Below are 18,067 nucleotides of genomic sequence, written 5' to 3'. Positions count from 1 at the left end.
AGTGGAGAGTACCTCAGGCATCTTGACACCCCTGTTCATGCTCTGTCCATCATGGTGCTATCTGAGCTCTGAAAAAGTGCCTGGGTATTCCTGGGTCATGTTTGCTTTTTCTCAGACAAGTTTCTCAGCTAATGCTTTTAGAAACAGGTTTGGAATAAAGATTTCCATATTTATGCTGCTATTAACATAGATGCATTATAAAACCTAATGAGCTTATGTAACAAATTGCTACATTAGGTTGTTAACAATTCAAGAGAGGATCTGTACTTAGGTAGATAAGAATGGCATTTGCAATGGCACCAGCTACAGTGAAATTACAAGGAGCATCAATTGCATGCTTCACGTAGGCTGTCCTGAGACTGGAGCCTGGAGGTCTCCGGCATGGTCCAAGCCTGCCGATGGGGTGCGTGCGTGCTGAGCTGTGTGCCACCGCGCACCTGCAGCTTCAGCGGGGCAATGGTGCCAGCAGCCCCTGGCTGGGCCTTGCCATGTTGGATGGGCAGCTGATGGAGAGAGGGACGAGATGAGGTGGTGGCAGCCCGGCTCTCAGCAGACCCGGCATCACCTCTTCGCCATCACAGACTTCCTGTGTTGAGCAAGACCCTTAGGGGCATGTCTGCAGAGACCGGAGCTTTCTCTGTTCCTGCTCTGAACTGGCTCGATGTGTCAGCGAGTTTGGGAGGCCGCCAGCCATTGCTCTGCCGGAGCCAGTGAGCCTGCTCCAGTCAGGAATTGGTGTCTCAAGCGCTGCGAGGGCTCCGGGAGCTCCCAGATCACATCTGGCCAGCTTGGGGCAGGGGCAGGGCGAACTGGAGGTGTTTGTAGCTTGTAGATATGCTTTACATTTCCGGGTTTCCTGCCGCCTGACTATAAACAAGGAAATAGTGCATCCCCAAACTTTTGGGACAGGAAGACGGCATGGTGCTTACATGTGTGGGTAGTGCAGCACTGGTGAAGACCAACAGAGTGTGGCAGACGTTCAGTCGGTCTGAGGCGGCACCTGAAGGTGTTCATTTTTATGCCTGTGTGCAGGCACATCCTCGTCCTCACTACTGACCAGGCTTAGGGGCACAACACATTACACAGAGAAGACAGGGCATGACTTTTAGGAAGGGAAGGCTCAGGGTTTAAAAAAGCAAGTACTCGGAGCGTTCCCCTTGGCAGTTAGTGCAGGCAGCTTGATACAGACAAGTCAGCGGACTGCAGCTCTTTGACATGGTCCCCTGGGAAGCTGGCACTGGCAACCAGCTGTGCAGCAGCAGTGCAAACCCATCCCTCTATCCCACTCATTGCAAAGCCTCCCTGTGACTATTTACATGCCACCACCATTAAACAGGGCCAGGTTTAGTCTCCAGAAGGCACGGTGGGGTTGATTAAGTTTGGCTTTCTTTGCTGGAAGAAGCCACAGGCATAAGTGGCAGCTGGTGCCCTGGGCATGGACAGGCTCTGGGTGCTCCCAGCACGCTGGGGGCTCCGTGGGGCTCTGGCCTCCTGGCCACGTTTCTCTGGCCTCTGCTGTGCCTCCGGTGGCTTTATGTGCTGGCTGGGAACGGGGAGGTGACACCTGCCCTGCCAGAACAGCACTGTGCTCTGGAAACCTGGGAGCAAACTTGACCCGGTGTGGAGATCTGTGCTGCTCGTGATGCTGTTGCTCCAAGCAGCTCCTAACCACGCTCCAACAGATTTACAGTCTTGCTGAAACACAAGCAAGGATTCCTTTGGCAAAACTATGCTGGGATAAGCTATGCTGACAGAAGAGCACTTTAGCTGGTGTATTCTGTGTTTACACAAGAGGAGTGCTTTATCGGTCTAGCTATACTAGCAAATCTCCCCTCGGGCTAGTTTGTCTTTTCTCTGCAGCTTCGCTGGGTGGCTACACCAGCAGAGCCTCTGAGGAGAGATGCATTTGAGGGGCTGTGAGAGCCCAGTGGTGCCCACACGGGCTCTTTGCCAGGCTGCTGCCCGGGGCAGGCGCTGCCCGGCGCTGCGGGCTGCGGCTGGGTCAGCCTGGCAGCGCCCCAGCACCGCCCTCGGTGCGGACACGGCGCGCTCCGGGGTAACCCGTAATTTGCATGGGTGCAGCTTGACCTGGTTTGAGCCCATGTCTGCCGCTGGATTTGCATCTGTTCAGCTGAGCTGGTTTTGTTTCGCTGCTGTGATTGTTTTCAATTCTAATGCAGCCGAGGACAAGGAAGTGGTGGCCTTGCTCCTTGCCTCTCGGCACCGGGGCTGGCACTCCAAGGCAGCCGGCCGCCTTGCACCACCAATTGTGAGAACTCTTCCCTGCCCTCAGAGTTCCCTCTCATTCCTCGACGGGCTCTTTCCCCATGGCTCCCCTGTGCCCAGAGGGAAGGAGCTGCTCCTCTCACGTCCCCTCCTTGCCTTCCTGCAGCTGCAGTCCAAGACCATGCTGCCAGGGCTGTTAATCTTGGTGCCCTGGACCACTTTGTTGTCAGCACAGGTTTCATCTGGACCAGGCACTCCCCATGGCTGCCTTCCTGCTGAGTTAGCCCATGCATGTGCTTCCAGGCAGTGTTGGTATCACCATTTTGGGGAGTTTGTTTTGGTGACAGCGTGGTGGACCACATCTGGATGCAGAGATGTGGGCAAAAGGCATCTCATGCGGCATAAAGCTGCCAGTTCCAAGATAATGTCCACATCTTTTTTAATACATTGGTACTGGGAGAGTGAATTTGTGCGAGCAGCGTGCTTTGCAGTGACAGATTTTTGTACTAGTGGTAAAAGATCCAAAGCTGCTGGAACTGTACTGCTGGGTGGCATCAGGACAGGGGCTCCTAAACCCACCGGGACAGGAACACCTGGCTCTCCCCTGAAACACTTTTGGCAGAGATTGGAAATCTAGCAAACGCCTTTTTTTTACTGCATTTAGGCTTCTCAAGACTGTTGTGTGCTGGGCACTTTACTCCAGCAGGTAGAAATTTAGCGTAGGCAAAGAGAGAGCTGGGAGTTGGGCACGAGAGCCACGGCTCCCTGATTGCAGTGCTGCTCCCGTGCAAAACTCCGGTAACAACAGCAGGGATGGGACATCTTGGAGCATGAGTGCATGTGTGCAGGAAAGGGGATGACAGAAGAGATGATGAATCCCAAGCCAAAGATGCCTGAAAGGCTGCCTGAATTTGGAGTTGGACTGAAGCACCCACAGAGTGTTGCCTCCATTGTGTTACTGAATAGCAAGGAGGTTTTTAGTGGAAGGGACATCCCAAATCTGTGTCCCTCTGCAATCATACCTGCATGCAATTAGGGGAACAGAGATAAGAGGCTTCTAAGTGGTGTGAATGCTTACACCTTGCAGTATCTCCTTTGTGTCTTTGCAGCAACAGTACTGCATGAAGTTTTGCAAATAATTTCGCTTGGAAAAAGTAGAGCTATTAAAAAAAAAATCTTCCCGTGCAGATGTTTGCTACAGTTACCATGCAACATCGCTGCGGACTCCTGTCTCTGCAGCTACACCTGCAAAATCCAGTCCTTGAGAATGCAGCTTGGAGCAGGTTTGGAAGAATTTGGAGTTCTTTTGCTGGCACCTGATATTTTGTAATGCTGACAGCCTTTCACTGGTGCCTTATTAGTGTGATTATAAATGACAGAGTGCATTAGGTGTAGAGTTTTGACTGATGTAATTTTTGCCAGCAGTTTTTTTTTTTTTTTTTTTTTTTTTTTTTTTTTTTTTCCCACAGAGCTCTGCTTCCCCTTGCCATGTAGCAGTGCTGCAGCTCACCAGCTATCAGCAATGGGCAAACACCACAAAGGAGGAAACATGGTGCCAGCAAAACCTCTGTGTTTTCCAGTGCATCACAATTAAGCAAACACTTGCAGTAATCTATTCATGGGGATATACAAGGGAAAAGAGTGGCCTTGTGCTCTTCTTTGCTGCTAAGCAATAAAAAAGTCAAAGGGTTTGGGCTCTTTGTATTTGTCCCTAAAAGTTTATTTTTTTTTCCCTCCATGCTTTTCCTCTGTGTGCAATACATTTCAGATTTTATGCAGCCAGGTTTGGGTGGAGGACTCTGAGGAAGGCTGGCTATTTAGAGGGATTAGAGGTTTTCAGGAATCTAGACTACAGAAGTAAAAGAGTAAGTGAATTTGTTTTCTTTGCTTATTTAAATTGCCCACGGGCAAAATCTTCAGCTTCAACCCACGTGACCCATTTTCTTGACATCGAGGTCAGTTTTCTGATTTCATCATCCCTTTAAGATGACTGCAGAGTGAAAGGTAAGTAGAAAAAAGGTGAGCTGTTCTGTAAATTCCTTTCTTATGCGCAGGTACTGGCTGAATCTCTGCTAAACTCCTTTGGTATGTCTTCAGAACCAACTTTTAAAGTTTAATTGGTGTATCTGTTCGGATTTAAAACCTGATGTGTGTGTATACATACGTGTGTGTAGGGGTGGATAATTTAAAAACAACAGTTGCTGAGTACCAGGCTGCAGAACCCTCCAAGATGAGATGGAAAAGACCCCTGGTACTGGTGCCCATCTCTATCAGTGGAGAAACCTTCCCCAAACCTTCACCTCAGCAGTTGTTTCCTTAAAACATGGTGCATCATTTAAGGGATCGTGTAGTCTGCATATGCCCTGAAAGCAGAGGAAAGGGTAAAGAGAGCATCTAATGACATGTTTTTTACAGCGCAAATATAGCTTGGTGACAATGCCTGCTCCTTTTCCCGAAAGGGCAAAAGGAATGGCAGGCTTGTATTGAAGGAATCGTGTCAGCTGCAGCCTGAATTGCGCTGAGCAATGTTTTTTTCAGCTCATTTCTGTGCTTGTATTTGAAATATTTGCTTTTCTGCTGGTTTTGCCTATGGGATTTTTTCTTTTTGTGGTACTGGAGCTTTTATTCTTCTTGTAGTATAAGCAATTAGCTGTAGGAATGTACAACCCATCACAGCTTTAGTTTTTAAAGTATGAATGACGCGCATCGTGCCAAAAGCTGTTTTTCTTCCTGCTTTCAGAAAAGAGCATAACTCAATATATGTATCTTGATTTCACAGTCAGCATTGTGGTGTCCTGATTTTATTTTTTAATGTGGAGTCTGCTTCCTGCTCTAACGACCTGAGCCCAATTACACACACGGTCTAGCAACAACTTCCTTCGGAGCAGCGCTCTGGCTGACAGCAGTGGAGCCGATGCCACTGCTGCTCCCGCTGGATGGAAAATGGAGGGAATGAAAAAAATAAAGCAGAATATCCCTCCAGCGAGGAGCGATCGCACCACTGCAGGCAACATGTCACAGCTCCAGGAGGTCTGTCAGGATCCCTGGGCAGAGATGCAAGGTCCTGGGGCTGATCCCCCCCCCTTTTCCCTGGCAGAGCCTGGCGAGGGACCGTTACCTCTTCCCATAAGTGAGGATGAGGAGCCCGAGGTGCAGAGGAATGCCCAGGGAAGGCAGCAGCCCTGCCGTGGGCACACTTTCTCCTCTCCTCCTGCACAAGCGGGGGCAGGCCGAGGGCAGCCGACGGCTCATCCCCGTCACCCCCCCCCCGGCTGCTTTTTGCTGTCGCCGGGGGCCGAGGGATGCTCCCGGTGCCGGAGGGGCTCCGGCTGCCCCTGTGGTGCTGGGGCGGATGCCCAGAGCCGCGCTGCGCACCCGGGGAGGGATTGGGGTGGAAGGGGGGGGGTTAAAACCGCTGCCAGCTCCTGGGGGGGCCCCGGGGCACCGCTGGGATCAGGCGGTGGAGCCCGGAGCCTTCGGGCGGCCGCTGCCCTCCCTCGGGGGGGGGGCAAAGGGCGAGGAAGAGGCTGCTGCAGGTCAGGGAAGCTCCCACGGGGAATGCCTCCCTGGCCCCCCCCCAGGGGGAGGACAGGGGAGGGGAAACAGCAGAGCGGCGCAAAACCGCCCCAAAATATCCCGGCGGCGGCGCGGCCCGGGGGGAGCCGGTCTGCGGGGCGGGGACCGCGAATATAGGGCGAATATACGATGGGGGGGACCCCAAAAAAATCCTCCCGGTGCTGGGGGTGGCTTTGCTCCCCTCTCCGGGGGGCTTTGGGCGGTGGGGTCCTGTCCCTGGCAGCCCCGCGGGGTGATGGGGGGAAAAGAGGGACACACACACACGACATGGGACACACGACATACGATACACGACACCTTCTTGCCCCCCCACCCCCGGACCCGGTGTGGAAGTTACAGGAAAGTCTCCGGGGGCCGGGGCAGCGGCTCCCTTTGTAAAGCTCTGCAGGAGCCGAGGCGACAATCCGGACAGGTTGCTGCAGCCTCGTTAGGGATCCAGATATGCATGCGTTTAAATAATTTTTTTTTTTTTTTTTTTTTTTTTTTTTAGAGGAAGAGGGATGGAGCTAATTAGCATCCCCACGCTCTCCTGTAATTGCTGCCAAATAGGAAAACTACTGAAAGCGACAGGGGCTCAGCAGCGGGCTCTGGCTCCCCTCCCGAGAGCGCGTTCACACCTGGGGTGCTTTATGGGCCCCCACGGGACCGTGCAGCCTCGTAAAAGGAGAGGTGTGCGGGAGCAGGCAGCCTCCGGGATGTAAGAGGCCCCTTCTTCTCGGAAATAGACGATGCCCGCAAAACACGGGCACTTATTTTTATTTACTTGTATTTTTTTGAGCTGCCACCTGCCAGGAGCCACCTCCATGGCTGCTCCTCGGCTCCCAGTGCCCCGGGGAGGCCGCCGCAACCCCGGGCTCAGCAACAATGCAGGGGATTCATTTCGGGGAGGGGGCGCTCCCAAAGCATTATTTCCTCTCCTATCCCCCAAGAAAGGGCCTGAGGTGCCCGGCTGGGGGCCGTTTGCTAGCGTTGCCGCAGAGCATCCTTCGACGGCAGCACCGGGGGTGCAGGGGGAGCCCCTGAACCCCCAGGCGCTGCGAGGGGAGCCGGAGGAGGGAGTGATGTCTGGGAAAGTTTGTAGCGCCTTTCCCTGCTTTTAGCTCCTCGTCTGCTTTCTTGGTTTGTTTTCGAGGAAGCCAAGTGGTTATTTCGGGCGCCTTGTTTAGATAATTTCTTCTAACCCCCTCATCCTCTTCCACTCCTCTATTTATATGTATTTGATATATGTGTGTAAACAAATAAGGAGAAACTGGATTCATCGGCGCGCTCCTGGCCACCAAAATAAACAAAACGGAGGTGTTCAGACTTTGAAAATGCTCAGGAATGAGAAAATCAGCGCGACGTTTCTGAGCAGAAGGAAAATCCGAGGTTCCGACAAAAATCTCCGACGTTGTTACACAGAGTGCGGGACGGTTCTGGGAGGAGGAGAGCTGATCTTCCCAAACCTGGGAAGCTCGACGGCCCCCTTCTTCGTTTCTGTTTAAATCCATCTTGTCCCTTTAATACAAATGAACTTTAAGCTCCCCCTGTCTTTTATTATTTAGATTCCTAGTCTTAATGACGCCAGGAGCAGCGCGAGCACACTCGCTAATAATCGTCGCGAACTGCATTTCAAAGAAACATCCCTGGAAGAAAAACACCGTCGTTAAAAAAATAAATAGAGACTCCACCAAAAATGATAATGCGGAGTCCCTGCTGATGATGGGCTTAATGCGAGGGCTGCAAATCAGCACCTGCGTGCTAGATAAGGCAGATAACACCTCCAACAGTTACTTGCAGCACCCCCGTCCTCCTCGCTTTATTTTCAGATCGTTCATTTAGTCGGAGGGAGGTGGGTAGGTGTGTTTTTTTTTTTTTTTTTTTTTTTTTTTTTTTAATATTATTGTTATTATTATTTTCTTCTGTAATGCTCAGGAAAAAAAAAGGAGGGGGGTGGTGTAGTTTGAGGGGTGAACCGTGGCTCTGCTCGGGCCTTTACCAGCAGCTCCCCGGGCACACAGATAGCCGACATCTCCGCAGCCAGCCCCGGCCAGGGTCAGCCTTTGTCCCTGTCACAATAAACAAACACTTGCTCCTCTCATGTAAATGAGCAGCGATCCGGATGCACCTTAAAACACTGGGAGAAGTCGTTGCTTTTGCAAACGATGTTCATTTTGTCTGACACACAGAAGCGCGCAGATCAAATGGCTGCAGAAAGGTGGCAATTTGGCAGGGCAGCATTTGGGGAGCACAGATGAAAGCGTGCTTCCAGCTCCCCAAAACGCGGCTCGCCTCCCACCTGGCTCCCCAGCCCCGAGTTGTGGCGAGAAGTTCGGGCAGGGAGGTTTTCGTTAAGGGCTGAAATAACAACGAGGGGAGAGCAGCGCCGCGATTCGCACCGCCTCGCATCGGGGACGCTGAATCAGGGCTGCTTTACCTACGAGGGATCCAAGGCAGCTGCAATAATCTCGCCGGCTAATTAAGGAAATTATACCTTAAACATCGGTAGCTTACAAGTTGTAATCAGTAAGTCAAAACTCTTGACAATTATGCAAATTACGCTCCGACTGGCGCTCGGACGCTCCGGCGAAGAACTTTTCCCGATTTATTTCGCCCAGAAGCCGCCGGCCCCGTGGCACTTTTTGGGGGTACGGGCGCTGCAGCTCCCCGCGTGGATCGCAACAAATCCTTTCCACGCGTGTGCGTGGAGAAAAAATAAATCCACACCCATTACACCTCCCCCCCGAAAAAATAAATACAAATAATAAAAAAATAAATAATAATAAAAAGAAGCGTGGGGGCACTTCGGGGGGCGGCTCTGCTGCTGCGGGGGGTGCCCACGCGTGCCCCCAGCCCCGCGCGTCCCCCGCGGGGGCGCAGCGCAGCGCGGAAGGAGGGGCCGGGGGCTGCGCGCTCCCTCCTGAGTGGCTGGCGGCCGCGGGTGCCGAGCCATCCCTGGGGAGGAGTTATGATAATCTATTGCCATTAAGGGCGTCTGGGCAGGGAAAAAAACCCGAGTGACCATTAGAGCGGCGGGTTAGTCCGTCGGCAGCCTCCATGCCTGCCAACAACTGAGCTCCGTCCGGGGGGCAGCTCCTCTTCCCCAGCGCCGACGTGGATTTACCGCCCGTGGGGGGGGGCTGAGCTTCTCGGCTGCTTTTTTTTTTTTTTTTTTTTTTTTCGGCACCGCACACCTGGGTTGGAGGCTGGACGCCATGTTGTGGAAACTAGCAGATAATGTCAAGTATGAAGAGGATTGCGAGGTGAGAAGAGCGGCGAGGGGGGCGGGTGGGCAACGTGGGGGGGGCGGTGGGGGCAGCCTCGAGCCCCCCGGCCGCTGCGCGCCCCCTGCTCGCCTCCAGCCGAGATTCCTCCATTCCCCGAGCCTCTGCTTTGCTTTTCTTTGCTCTGCTTATTTTTTTAAACCATTTTCCCCCCTCGAGTCCTGGGGAAAAAGGGGAAAAACCCCGGCATCCCCAGCCGGGAGGAAGGAGCCTGTCCTTCCCCGCACGCACACAGCCGCGCCTGCAGGCGCAGGGCTGCGCCCTGTGGAACGAGTCGGAAAAGTAAAAGTTGGGCAAGTGGGGAGCCCCGGGCAGAAGCGGGGGTGCCCGTGTAAAAGGAGGGAGCCCCAGCAGAAGGGGGGAGCCCCGGCTGAACCGGAGAGCCCCCTCGGGGCAGCAGGGGCAGGTAGGAGCCGAGGCAGGGCTGCAGCCGTCCCGAGCCGCCCTCCCCACGTTTCTATCCCCGGTGGGAGCGGCTCCTACCCCCTGTAGGGTTTGCTCTCTCGGGTTTTGGGCTCTGATACGGCCGTGCCCCCCCCCCTCGGCTCCGGCAGGCGAGCTGTAGGTCTCGCTTCACGCCTCGCTGGGACCTCGTTCGCCTCTCATCACCCAGCGGTGATATTTTACCGACCAGAAGCCGCTGGACCCCATGATCGGGTCCGTGTGGACATTTAATGTGTGCCTGCCGGGCTTTGGGGCGAGGGGAGGAGCGGGGCCGTCGGCCGTGGGGGGGCCCTGCCCGGGGCTCGGAGCCGCCACCCCATGGGGGCAGCGTGGGGCTGGCTAAACCGGGCCCCGCCGCTGACTGGGATTATTATTTTTTTTTAATGATTCTTTGGAGAAGTTGAGTGCCTCGTGGTGAGGACAGCGGTGGGAACTGGTCCCTAACCCCTTCCCCGCGAGCCGGGCTCATTTCCTACGCGAACTGCATGGGGAGGGAGAAAAAAAAAAAAAAAAAAAAAGGAAGAGCCCCCGTTTAGGAGCGGGGCGGCTTTCCCTGTGCCCCCCGGGACCCGGCAGCCCTCACCTCTCACTGACCGCCGCCTCCCTTCTCCCCCTCCCCGTCTGCCTTCCAGGACCGCCACGATGGCAGCAGCAACGGCAACCCGCGGCTCCCGCACCTCTCGGCGGTCAGCCAGCACCTGTACAGCCCGGCCCCGCCGCTCTCCCACTCGGGAGCCTCCGATTTCCAGCCCCCCTACTTCCCCCCACCCTACCAGCCTCTGCCTTACTCGCAGTCCAGCGACCCCTACTCCCACCTCGGGGACCCTTTCTCCATCAACCCCCTGCACCAGCCGCCGCCGCCGCCCCCCAGCCAGCAGCAGGGCGCTTGGCCCCCCCGGCAGGGCCAGGAGCCGGCCGGCCTCGCCCCCCACGGTCGCCCCGGCCTCGTCCCGCACCTCTCGGCCCTGGAGAGCGGCTCGGCCGGGGGCCGTCGAGAAACCTACCGCCGCTCCGAGCTGCTGCTGCCCCACGGCCACGGCCTCGACGCCTCCGCCCTGGCCGACAACCTGGGCCTCCACGACATGGCCCATCAGATGGAGGAGGTGCAGGTAAGCCTCGTCCCCCCCCGCTTCTCTATCCCCGGCTGCCGGAGCCTTATCCCCCTCCTCATCCGTCCTGCTGGCCCCAAAGTCATGCCCCACACCTCGGGGTGCCTCTCAGCCGCTGCCCGTCCGGCCCCAAACCCTGTGCCCTCCCCGCCCTGTAGGTCTCGAGGTGTGTACAACTTTCTCCCCTTTCTCTTTGCAGAACGTGGAGGACCAACACTTGTTAATGCATGACCAGACGGTCATTAGGAAAGGTCAGTGAGGGGCCCTGCGCCGCCCCCTCGGGTTATGGGGGGGGGGGGTCCCCGCGGGGATCGGGGCGGCCGAGGCTTGGGGCAGCCCCCGGGGGGGGATCCCGGCCCCTCTGCCGCGGCCACCGCAGCGTGCCCGTGGGCTCTGGGGGAGCAGCACCCGGGGGGCTCCTTTTTTTTTTTCCTTTTTTTTTTTTGCCCTTTAACTTCTTCCCCAGCCTCGGGAAGGGACTTGGTCGGCGTGAGGCTGCTCGGATAACCCGTAACCGGAGCGGTTTTGTGGCCGGGGTCCCGAGGAGGAAGGGCGTATTGACTCAATTTAGGCGCACGGTCGTTGTAGGGTTGGGTTGCTTTTTTTTTTTTTTTTTTTTTTCTGCTTTTGTTTTTAAACAAATTCGTGCTTTGAAAAAAAAAAAAAAATCAGTGGAAGTTTCTTCCGAAGACTTCAAACAAAAACCTAACTGAGGAAAAGCAGAAGTGTTTGGCAGAGCGCTGATTGCTGCGTTTAGCTCATGGGAGAATTATTCCGCTGTCAGATACGGCACCAAAGCCCTTGCCCCCTCCAGGGACCAAGGCAAACCTCGGCTCTTTTTAACCCTTTCCCACCGGCGCCAGCAGCCCCCGGCTGGGGCTCAGCGGGTGGGCGACGGAGGAGCGGGGGACGGCTGCGGGACGGGTGCGTGGCTGTGCCCCCTGCCCAGCCCCTGCCGGCCCTATGCACCCAGCCGCTGAAGCCGTTCCCCAGCGGGGGTTTGCTTTCAGTTCTTCAGCCCTGTTGTGCTGTCTGGTACGAATTTGCCGGGATTAAATTCCGCAGGCGCCTTCTGTGAGGTGGAAGGAGGGAGCCCGGCAGTAGCTGGGAGGCTTCTCCCGCCCCGGCTCGGGAGGCTGCTGCCAGCAGCCGAAGGATGCGGGTTTGTGTGCAGCTCTGCCGGGCTTTTTGTAGGACTGGACCCGCTAAATTGCATGCCACATTTTTTTTTTATTATTTTTTGTGGGTGCCCTGTTTGTTTATTTTTTTTTTCCGGTTTTGTTTTAAGAAGTATGTTTAGTTGTGTTCAGCAGCTCCTTGGACTGGGAGCGTGGAGAGGACTGCTGGTGTTTGGGGACTGGGTCGTGGGGAGCGTTTAGTGCCAAACGAAATCCCATCTCCCGGTCTGTCCTCGTGCAAAGAAAATTCACTTGCTACTCCGTATTTATTTTTCCCTTCCCTAAAAATCCTGCTTTCCCTCCTGCAGGTCCCATTTCCTTAACGAAAAACAGTGCTCTGAGTCTCCCCTGCCAAAAGGATGGATTAATCGGAATGGTCATAAACCCCAACGAAGTGTTCTGTTCGGTTCCGGGGAGGCTCTCCCTCCTCAGCTCCACGTCCAAATACAAAGTGACAGTAGCAGAGGTTCAGAGACGGCTCTCGCCCCCGGAGTGTCTCAACGCCTCTCTGCTGGGAGGAGTGCTCAGAAGGTAGGCTGCGACCCCTGCTCCCAGCCGGCCGCACCGGGGCTGTTGTTCGCGATCCTTTTTTTTTCCTCCCCCTGCGCCTGGTGTGTGTGGTTGCAGCCAGATTAGCACAATGACGAGCTAAGAAAAAGCCTTTTATCAAACTTCAGATTTTTCAGAAGCCCAACAACACTGAATCCTAATTGGCTTTGGAAATAAAACTTCTTTGCACTTCTGCCACTTCTCGGGGAGAAGTGCTATTAACAGCTCTGACAGCAATTCTCATTCGCTGTTGAAAATCGGATTTTTGTCTCTTAAAACTGCTCGTGGAGCTTTCTTGTTCCTGTGACGAACTGTCTCCCCGTGGAATGATTTTTGGATTAAATCTCATGATCTTGTTGCATCATTACAAGGAGACTTTGCGTGTACTTTTTTTTGCACACACTTTTAATTTGGTTTGTGATCATTCTACAGCTGCTGGTTTTGGTGGTGCAGTCTGAAACATTTTGATTTTGACCTCTGCTGTGTTTCATCCTGGCTGGTTTGTAGTAAAGCATTTTAAAAGTAGGTCACTTGAAAAGAGAGCCTGTCTTTTATCTTACCCCCAGTAGAACCCTATTGAATGTCAGTAACTGGAATTTCTCATCTTTTTTTTTTTCTTTTTTCTTTTTAAACAAAACAAAAAAAGTCCCCTGAAGATAAATAAAGCCTTTTTTTTTTTCCCCCCTAATTACAGAGCCAAATCTAAAAATGGTGGCAGATCATTAAGGGAAAAACTGGATAAAATTGGCTTGAACCTTCCAGCTGGTAGAAGGAAAGCTGCAAATGTGACACTATTGACATCTTTGGTGGAAGGTCAGTCTTGAACGTGTCTTAAAAATAAACTTCCTTTCCCTTGTGTACAGCTTTTGTCCTCCAGGCAAAGCGTGGAAGGGCTGGGAAGTCGATGAACTCGATTGAGGGGGTTCTGTGTGTTTATAGTTAACAGTGAGCGTGCTGGGGACAGGGCAGCAGGTACCTGACGAAGTGCCTTTGGGGGGGCTCCTCCACCCCCCTGCTGTCGGTCAGGTCTCCCAGCTGTGCTGAGTACCAGCCACAGGCTGGGATGCAATCAATCCTTCCTGGGCACCGGGCTCTGCGAAACGGTTGTCCAGTCTGTTTCCTGAGGTTGTCTGGGGTTTTGTTAAGGGAAGGTGAAAGGGGTGAAACCCGGCACATCGTGGGGTTTGGTTCCCTACTGGGAAACCTGAAGTCCACGGCAGCTGCCTGTGATGCCTGGCCTTACCTCCGCGGTATCCTCAGAAGCTTTTCTCATAAACAAGCATATAAAGTGAGATTTATAGCTTTTGACTTCCTGATGGGAAACTGGAGCCCCTTTAATCTGTAACATGCTATGTGGACCCTCTCAGTTAAGCTGACGGCAGGGTGTATTTACGTGGCTGTGTGGGGTTATGTTTTGTGCTGCTGTTGAAAGCAGCTCCTGGTTGTGGTACAACTTAATAGAAGTAGAAGCAGCAATTGAAACATGACAAATGATCCAATGATACCTTGCTGTTATTTCATTTCTGCATGAGCTGAAATAATACAGCAACTTCCATTTAAAACCTTATTTTGGAAGTTGGATTTAAGAGCTGCCCGAGAGGCTATGTGCGTGCGCACGCACACGTGTGTGTTACAGGTACAGCCTGATGATGTCAGCCCAGTGTTTCTGTGCATGATGGAATTGCCTTAATGAAAAAAGCTGTGTAGTTATAAAACTTCCAATTTTATTTTTATATGAACATTGTTGTTTTAAAGGAGCTAGAAAATGTACTAAAAATCATTACATGGGTGGAATTTAGTTGCAAGTTTTTTTTAAATATCAGTGGGAAATTTGTTATAGGCTAAATTCTAGTCCTTGCTAAGCAGTGAATCTGCATAGAAACAAAAGAAAAGCTTTTTCCAGTAAAGGGAAGGGAATTCTTTTTCATAGTTGTCATCACGTAGTGTTGTTTTTTGTTTTTTTTCTTGATGCAAATTTATCAAGAAACACTGATCTATTGATTAGAAAATGGTAGTGAATGGTATGGTAGAAAATAAGTGTCCCTTTCTAAAAGAGTAAATTCTTGAAGTGTATTCCTCTGCTTTGCTTAATTTCCCCGATCTCCTTATAATAAATAGGCACTGCAACATTTAATAACTATTCCCCTCTGCCCATGCCAGGTGAAGCTGTACATCTTGCCCGTGACTTCGGTTATGTATGCGAGACAGAGTTTCCTTCCAAAGCAGTGGCCGAATATTTAACTAGACCACACATGGGCCGCAACGAAATGGCAAACAGGAAGAATATGCTTCTTGCTGCAAAGTAAGTTTTCTGGCTTTGCATTTTTTTCCCTCTTTTTTTAAAGGTGGTTTTGTCTGACCATGAGTATCTGTGGTTGTGGACAGTTTGCTACATTTTCATGTGTAATTTTAATCAGGGAGAGGAAACAATTCTTGCTTGGTTTTGGTTTGAATTCAACTATGACAGCAGTTATTTTAGTCTGAACCAATAATAATAATAACCCTGTATGGTAATTCTAAAGCAGTTTGGACCACTTTTTTTTTTTTTTTGTTTTGTTTGTTTTTCTTTTAAACGGTAGTAAAAAAAGAAAAAAGAATCTGAGCCTTTTACCAGGGTAGCGGTATCTCTAGGAAAAAGATGTCCCTAGGGTGAGACAGGGCTGAGGACCTGGGGGCCAGGTGTGGCAGGGGAGTGTGAACTGGGATGGGACTGGGAGCTGGTGGCTGCCCTGCCTGCGTGTGTGCAGCCCAGAGAGGCAGGGGCACGTGCACCTCCACGGAGAGTTACTGGTGGGCACAGCGGGTGCAAGGCAAGCTTGCCCACTGAGTCCTTGTAGCTGCTTTTTTTGGCAACAGCATTCCCCTATGGGACTCTAGGGATCAAAGTGTGAGTAGTCCCATTTCGGTATCAAAGCTGAAGATCTTTAGTTCAGTGAAAAGCAATGTTTAGTAGATGGGAGAAGTCCCTGTTCTTAACAAAATTCTTACTGTAAATCCTGGTGAACAGGGGAGGGAAGGCTAAAGGAGAAGCTTTGTTAGAGCTGTTCTGCAGACACTGTACCTGTAAATAGAGCATGTACTGAATGGGTCCCTGGTAGGAAATACCTGTGTTCAGCTGTGCTTATCTTACACCAGTGGCTGGAGAGCTCGCTGTCCCCTTCCCACACTGACGTTTAACCAAAGGCCTTAGATTATGATCCATCCTGGTCTGAGGTGTTTTCTGGTTTGGGTTGGTGCAGTTTCTTCCTTTGAAAGCACCGTCACTGTGCAGAGGATCCGAGAAAAGCCTGGTTAAACTGATGAGAAGAGTTGTTTTGACTTTATGCTTGGATTAGGCAAGCAAAATCCTGCCCCATGCAGGGGTTCCACATTCTTCCTGGTGCTGAATTAATCCATCTTTCCCTGAAAAAAGAGACCTCCTTTATCAAGACTATATTTCGTAGTAATATATTATTTCTGTCATAGCTTGAACCTTTTGCTTCTTACTGAGCATGAGCCCTTTGGCTCTTTAGGATTGTTATTGGTATTGTTATTAACCCTAATAGCAGGCATCTTTTGGAAGATGTTTGTGATTTGAGAAATTCTGATAAAGTGATGATTCTGTTAGGATTGCTCATCTCAAGTGAAATCACATCAAGGGGACAGATTTACAGGCAGCAAACAACATATGCTGGAGCGTTATTAACCATTCGTGTTTTGCCAGGCATATGTGTTCGTGTTTGCAGGATCAGGGCCTAGGTCTCTATGAGAGAGGGGATGTACGTACACCATGCACAACTAGATCGAATCTCCTCTTCAGCTGCTTTAGTCTCTCTAAATCATATAACTACAGCTGTGGAAGTTCTCACAGAAACTAGTCCCTACATCCCAGCCCTGCCTGAAAATCTAGAGCAAATGATGTCGAGCCAGACAGCAGAGGTGGAGAGATTATTCTGCAGTGTGAGGATGTGTTTGTGTGACACAGATAAAACAGAAGGTTTGTCAGATGCTAATGCTAATAAATGAGCTTTAATTTTGGACTGTGAACGCTGCTGTCTTGCTGTTGATGGAGTAATGAATTTCTGAAAACTTTTAATTCCCACGTAACTGCCAAATAGTTGATGTGGATTTTTTTTTTTTTCCCATTATTTTTATTTGCTTGTGCACAAATTCCTACTGCGGTATAAAGTAAGATCACTTTGTGTCTTACAGGCAGATTTGTAAGGAATTCACAGACCTCCTCACTCAGGACAGAACTCCTCTTGGAAACACAAGACCTAGTCCCATTTTGGACCCTGGCATCCAGGGTTGTTTGACTCATTTTAGCCTGATCACACATGGCTTTGGGAGTGCTGCCATCTGTGCTGCCATGACATCCGTCCAGAACTACCTAAATGAAGCATTAAAAATAGCAGACAAAACATACATGAACGCTGGCGACCAGAGCCCTGCAGAAACCAACAAAACCATCGATAAAATGGATAAGCACAGGAAATAAAAGGAGAGAAACCAGACTTTAAACTCTTCCTCCTTAACACAGACTGGGATCTTCTTGCCGGGGGAACGTAGAAATTTGGGTACTTTTTTTTTTTTTTTTTTAATAAGAAAGGGAAAACGAGGAAAAAAAATCATCTTATTCAGGATCTTCACTCCTCCTGGATCCATGAGACAAGTCTTTCTAAAAGCTGCAGTATCCCTTATCTGTGGAAGCAATTACCAGAAGATAAGTACTTGGTACAGGTGTATTGACATCCTTTGCTGTAAAAGTGGTGCTATAAGGGTTTGGATGGAAATATGCAAAAAGATATATTTAGATTTCTTTTCCACATCTAAGTATCTAGAGGTGACCAGCTTCGTGTATAGCTTTTAAGATACGGATTTTAGATGGAAGTCAATTTGTTATCAGATAAAAATATCAGGGTTTTAGGTCTCTCTTAATGCAACAGTAACAATAAAGCAGTATTAAATAATGGTATATAGATTTATGTACATTAAATTTTTTTTATAAACACCTGGAAATAGTAAGATTATTATTATTTTTTTTTCCTCCCTTTACTTGCAGATTACCATAGGAGAGTACTAAAACCCTGGTAAACGTAAAATTATCTGATGGCATTTGACATGCTTATTTTTATGGAAATATTCAGGCTTTTAAAAACTGCAGTAATGTTGGCTGCAGTTGGTATTATCTTGGTGTTTTTTTAACAAGGAGTAGATGAAAATGAAAACGCTTTTAGAAAATTCACTTTCTGTGTTTAAGGATATTGCAGCTTTATTGACATATTTATATTGTCTTGTTTTTAAATTGGGGGGGAAACTTGAAAGAATAGGCACATAACTTTTTTTTTTTTTTTTTAACTTTTTTTTTTGCCTATTAAGGCCAAAAAATATTTCCAGGGAGGCTTTATGCGTACTAAGGGAAGCAGTGTGTTGAATGTAAATATTTATTTATGTGTAATTTAATCGGATTTGTAAATAATGGTGAACTTTTTAATACTTTTTTTTTTTTTTTATAAATGGGTTTCAAATTTTAATTTTGGTAAGTATTTCAAAGGTAATGGGTAAGCTAAACATATCTTTAGGTTTATGCACAGGTATGTTATACAGGGTATTTAAGACTTGTTTTTTAAAAAATATCTCAATTCTTGCCACTGAAGATTAAATCTAATCTGAGGTGTATGTTCACAAAGCAATAATTTTGTGCATCATTCACCTGATAACTGACTAGACATGCAAAATGAGT

At 50.3% G+C, this 18,067-nt stretch overlaps 1 protein-coding gene across 1 annotated transcript; it reads left to right on the top strand.

Moving 5' to 3' along the window:
* Nucleotides 1-8,996: 8,996 nt before the first annotated feature.
* On the top strand, nucleotides 8,997-16,822 carry TFAP2C (transcription factor AP-2 gamma; the record flags this gene model as incomplete). The annotated part of the gene is made up of 7 exons (XM_082773673.1): nucleotides 8,997-9,044; nucleotides 10,142-10,618; nucleotides 10,818-10,869; nucleotides 12,105-12,327; nucleotides 13,040-13,158; nucleotides 14,506-14,647; nucleotides 16,537-16,822. The coding sequence occupies 7 exons, from the start codon at nucleotides 8,997-8,999 to the stop codon at nucleotides 16,820-16,822; spliced, it is 1,347 nt and encodes a 448-aa protein (XP_082629799.1).
* Nucleotides 16,823-18,067: the final 1,245 nt, after the last annotated feature.

This window comes from Aythya marila (genome assembly GCF_965140915.1).
Source record: "Aythya marila genome assembly, chromosome: 16".
Lineage (NCBI taxonomy): Eukaryota > Metazoa > Chordata > Aves > Anseriformes > Anatidae > Aythya > Aythya marila.
This window is presented reverse-complemented; position numbering and strand designations above follow the sequence as displayed.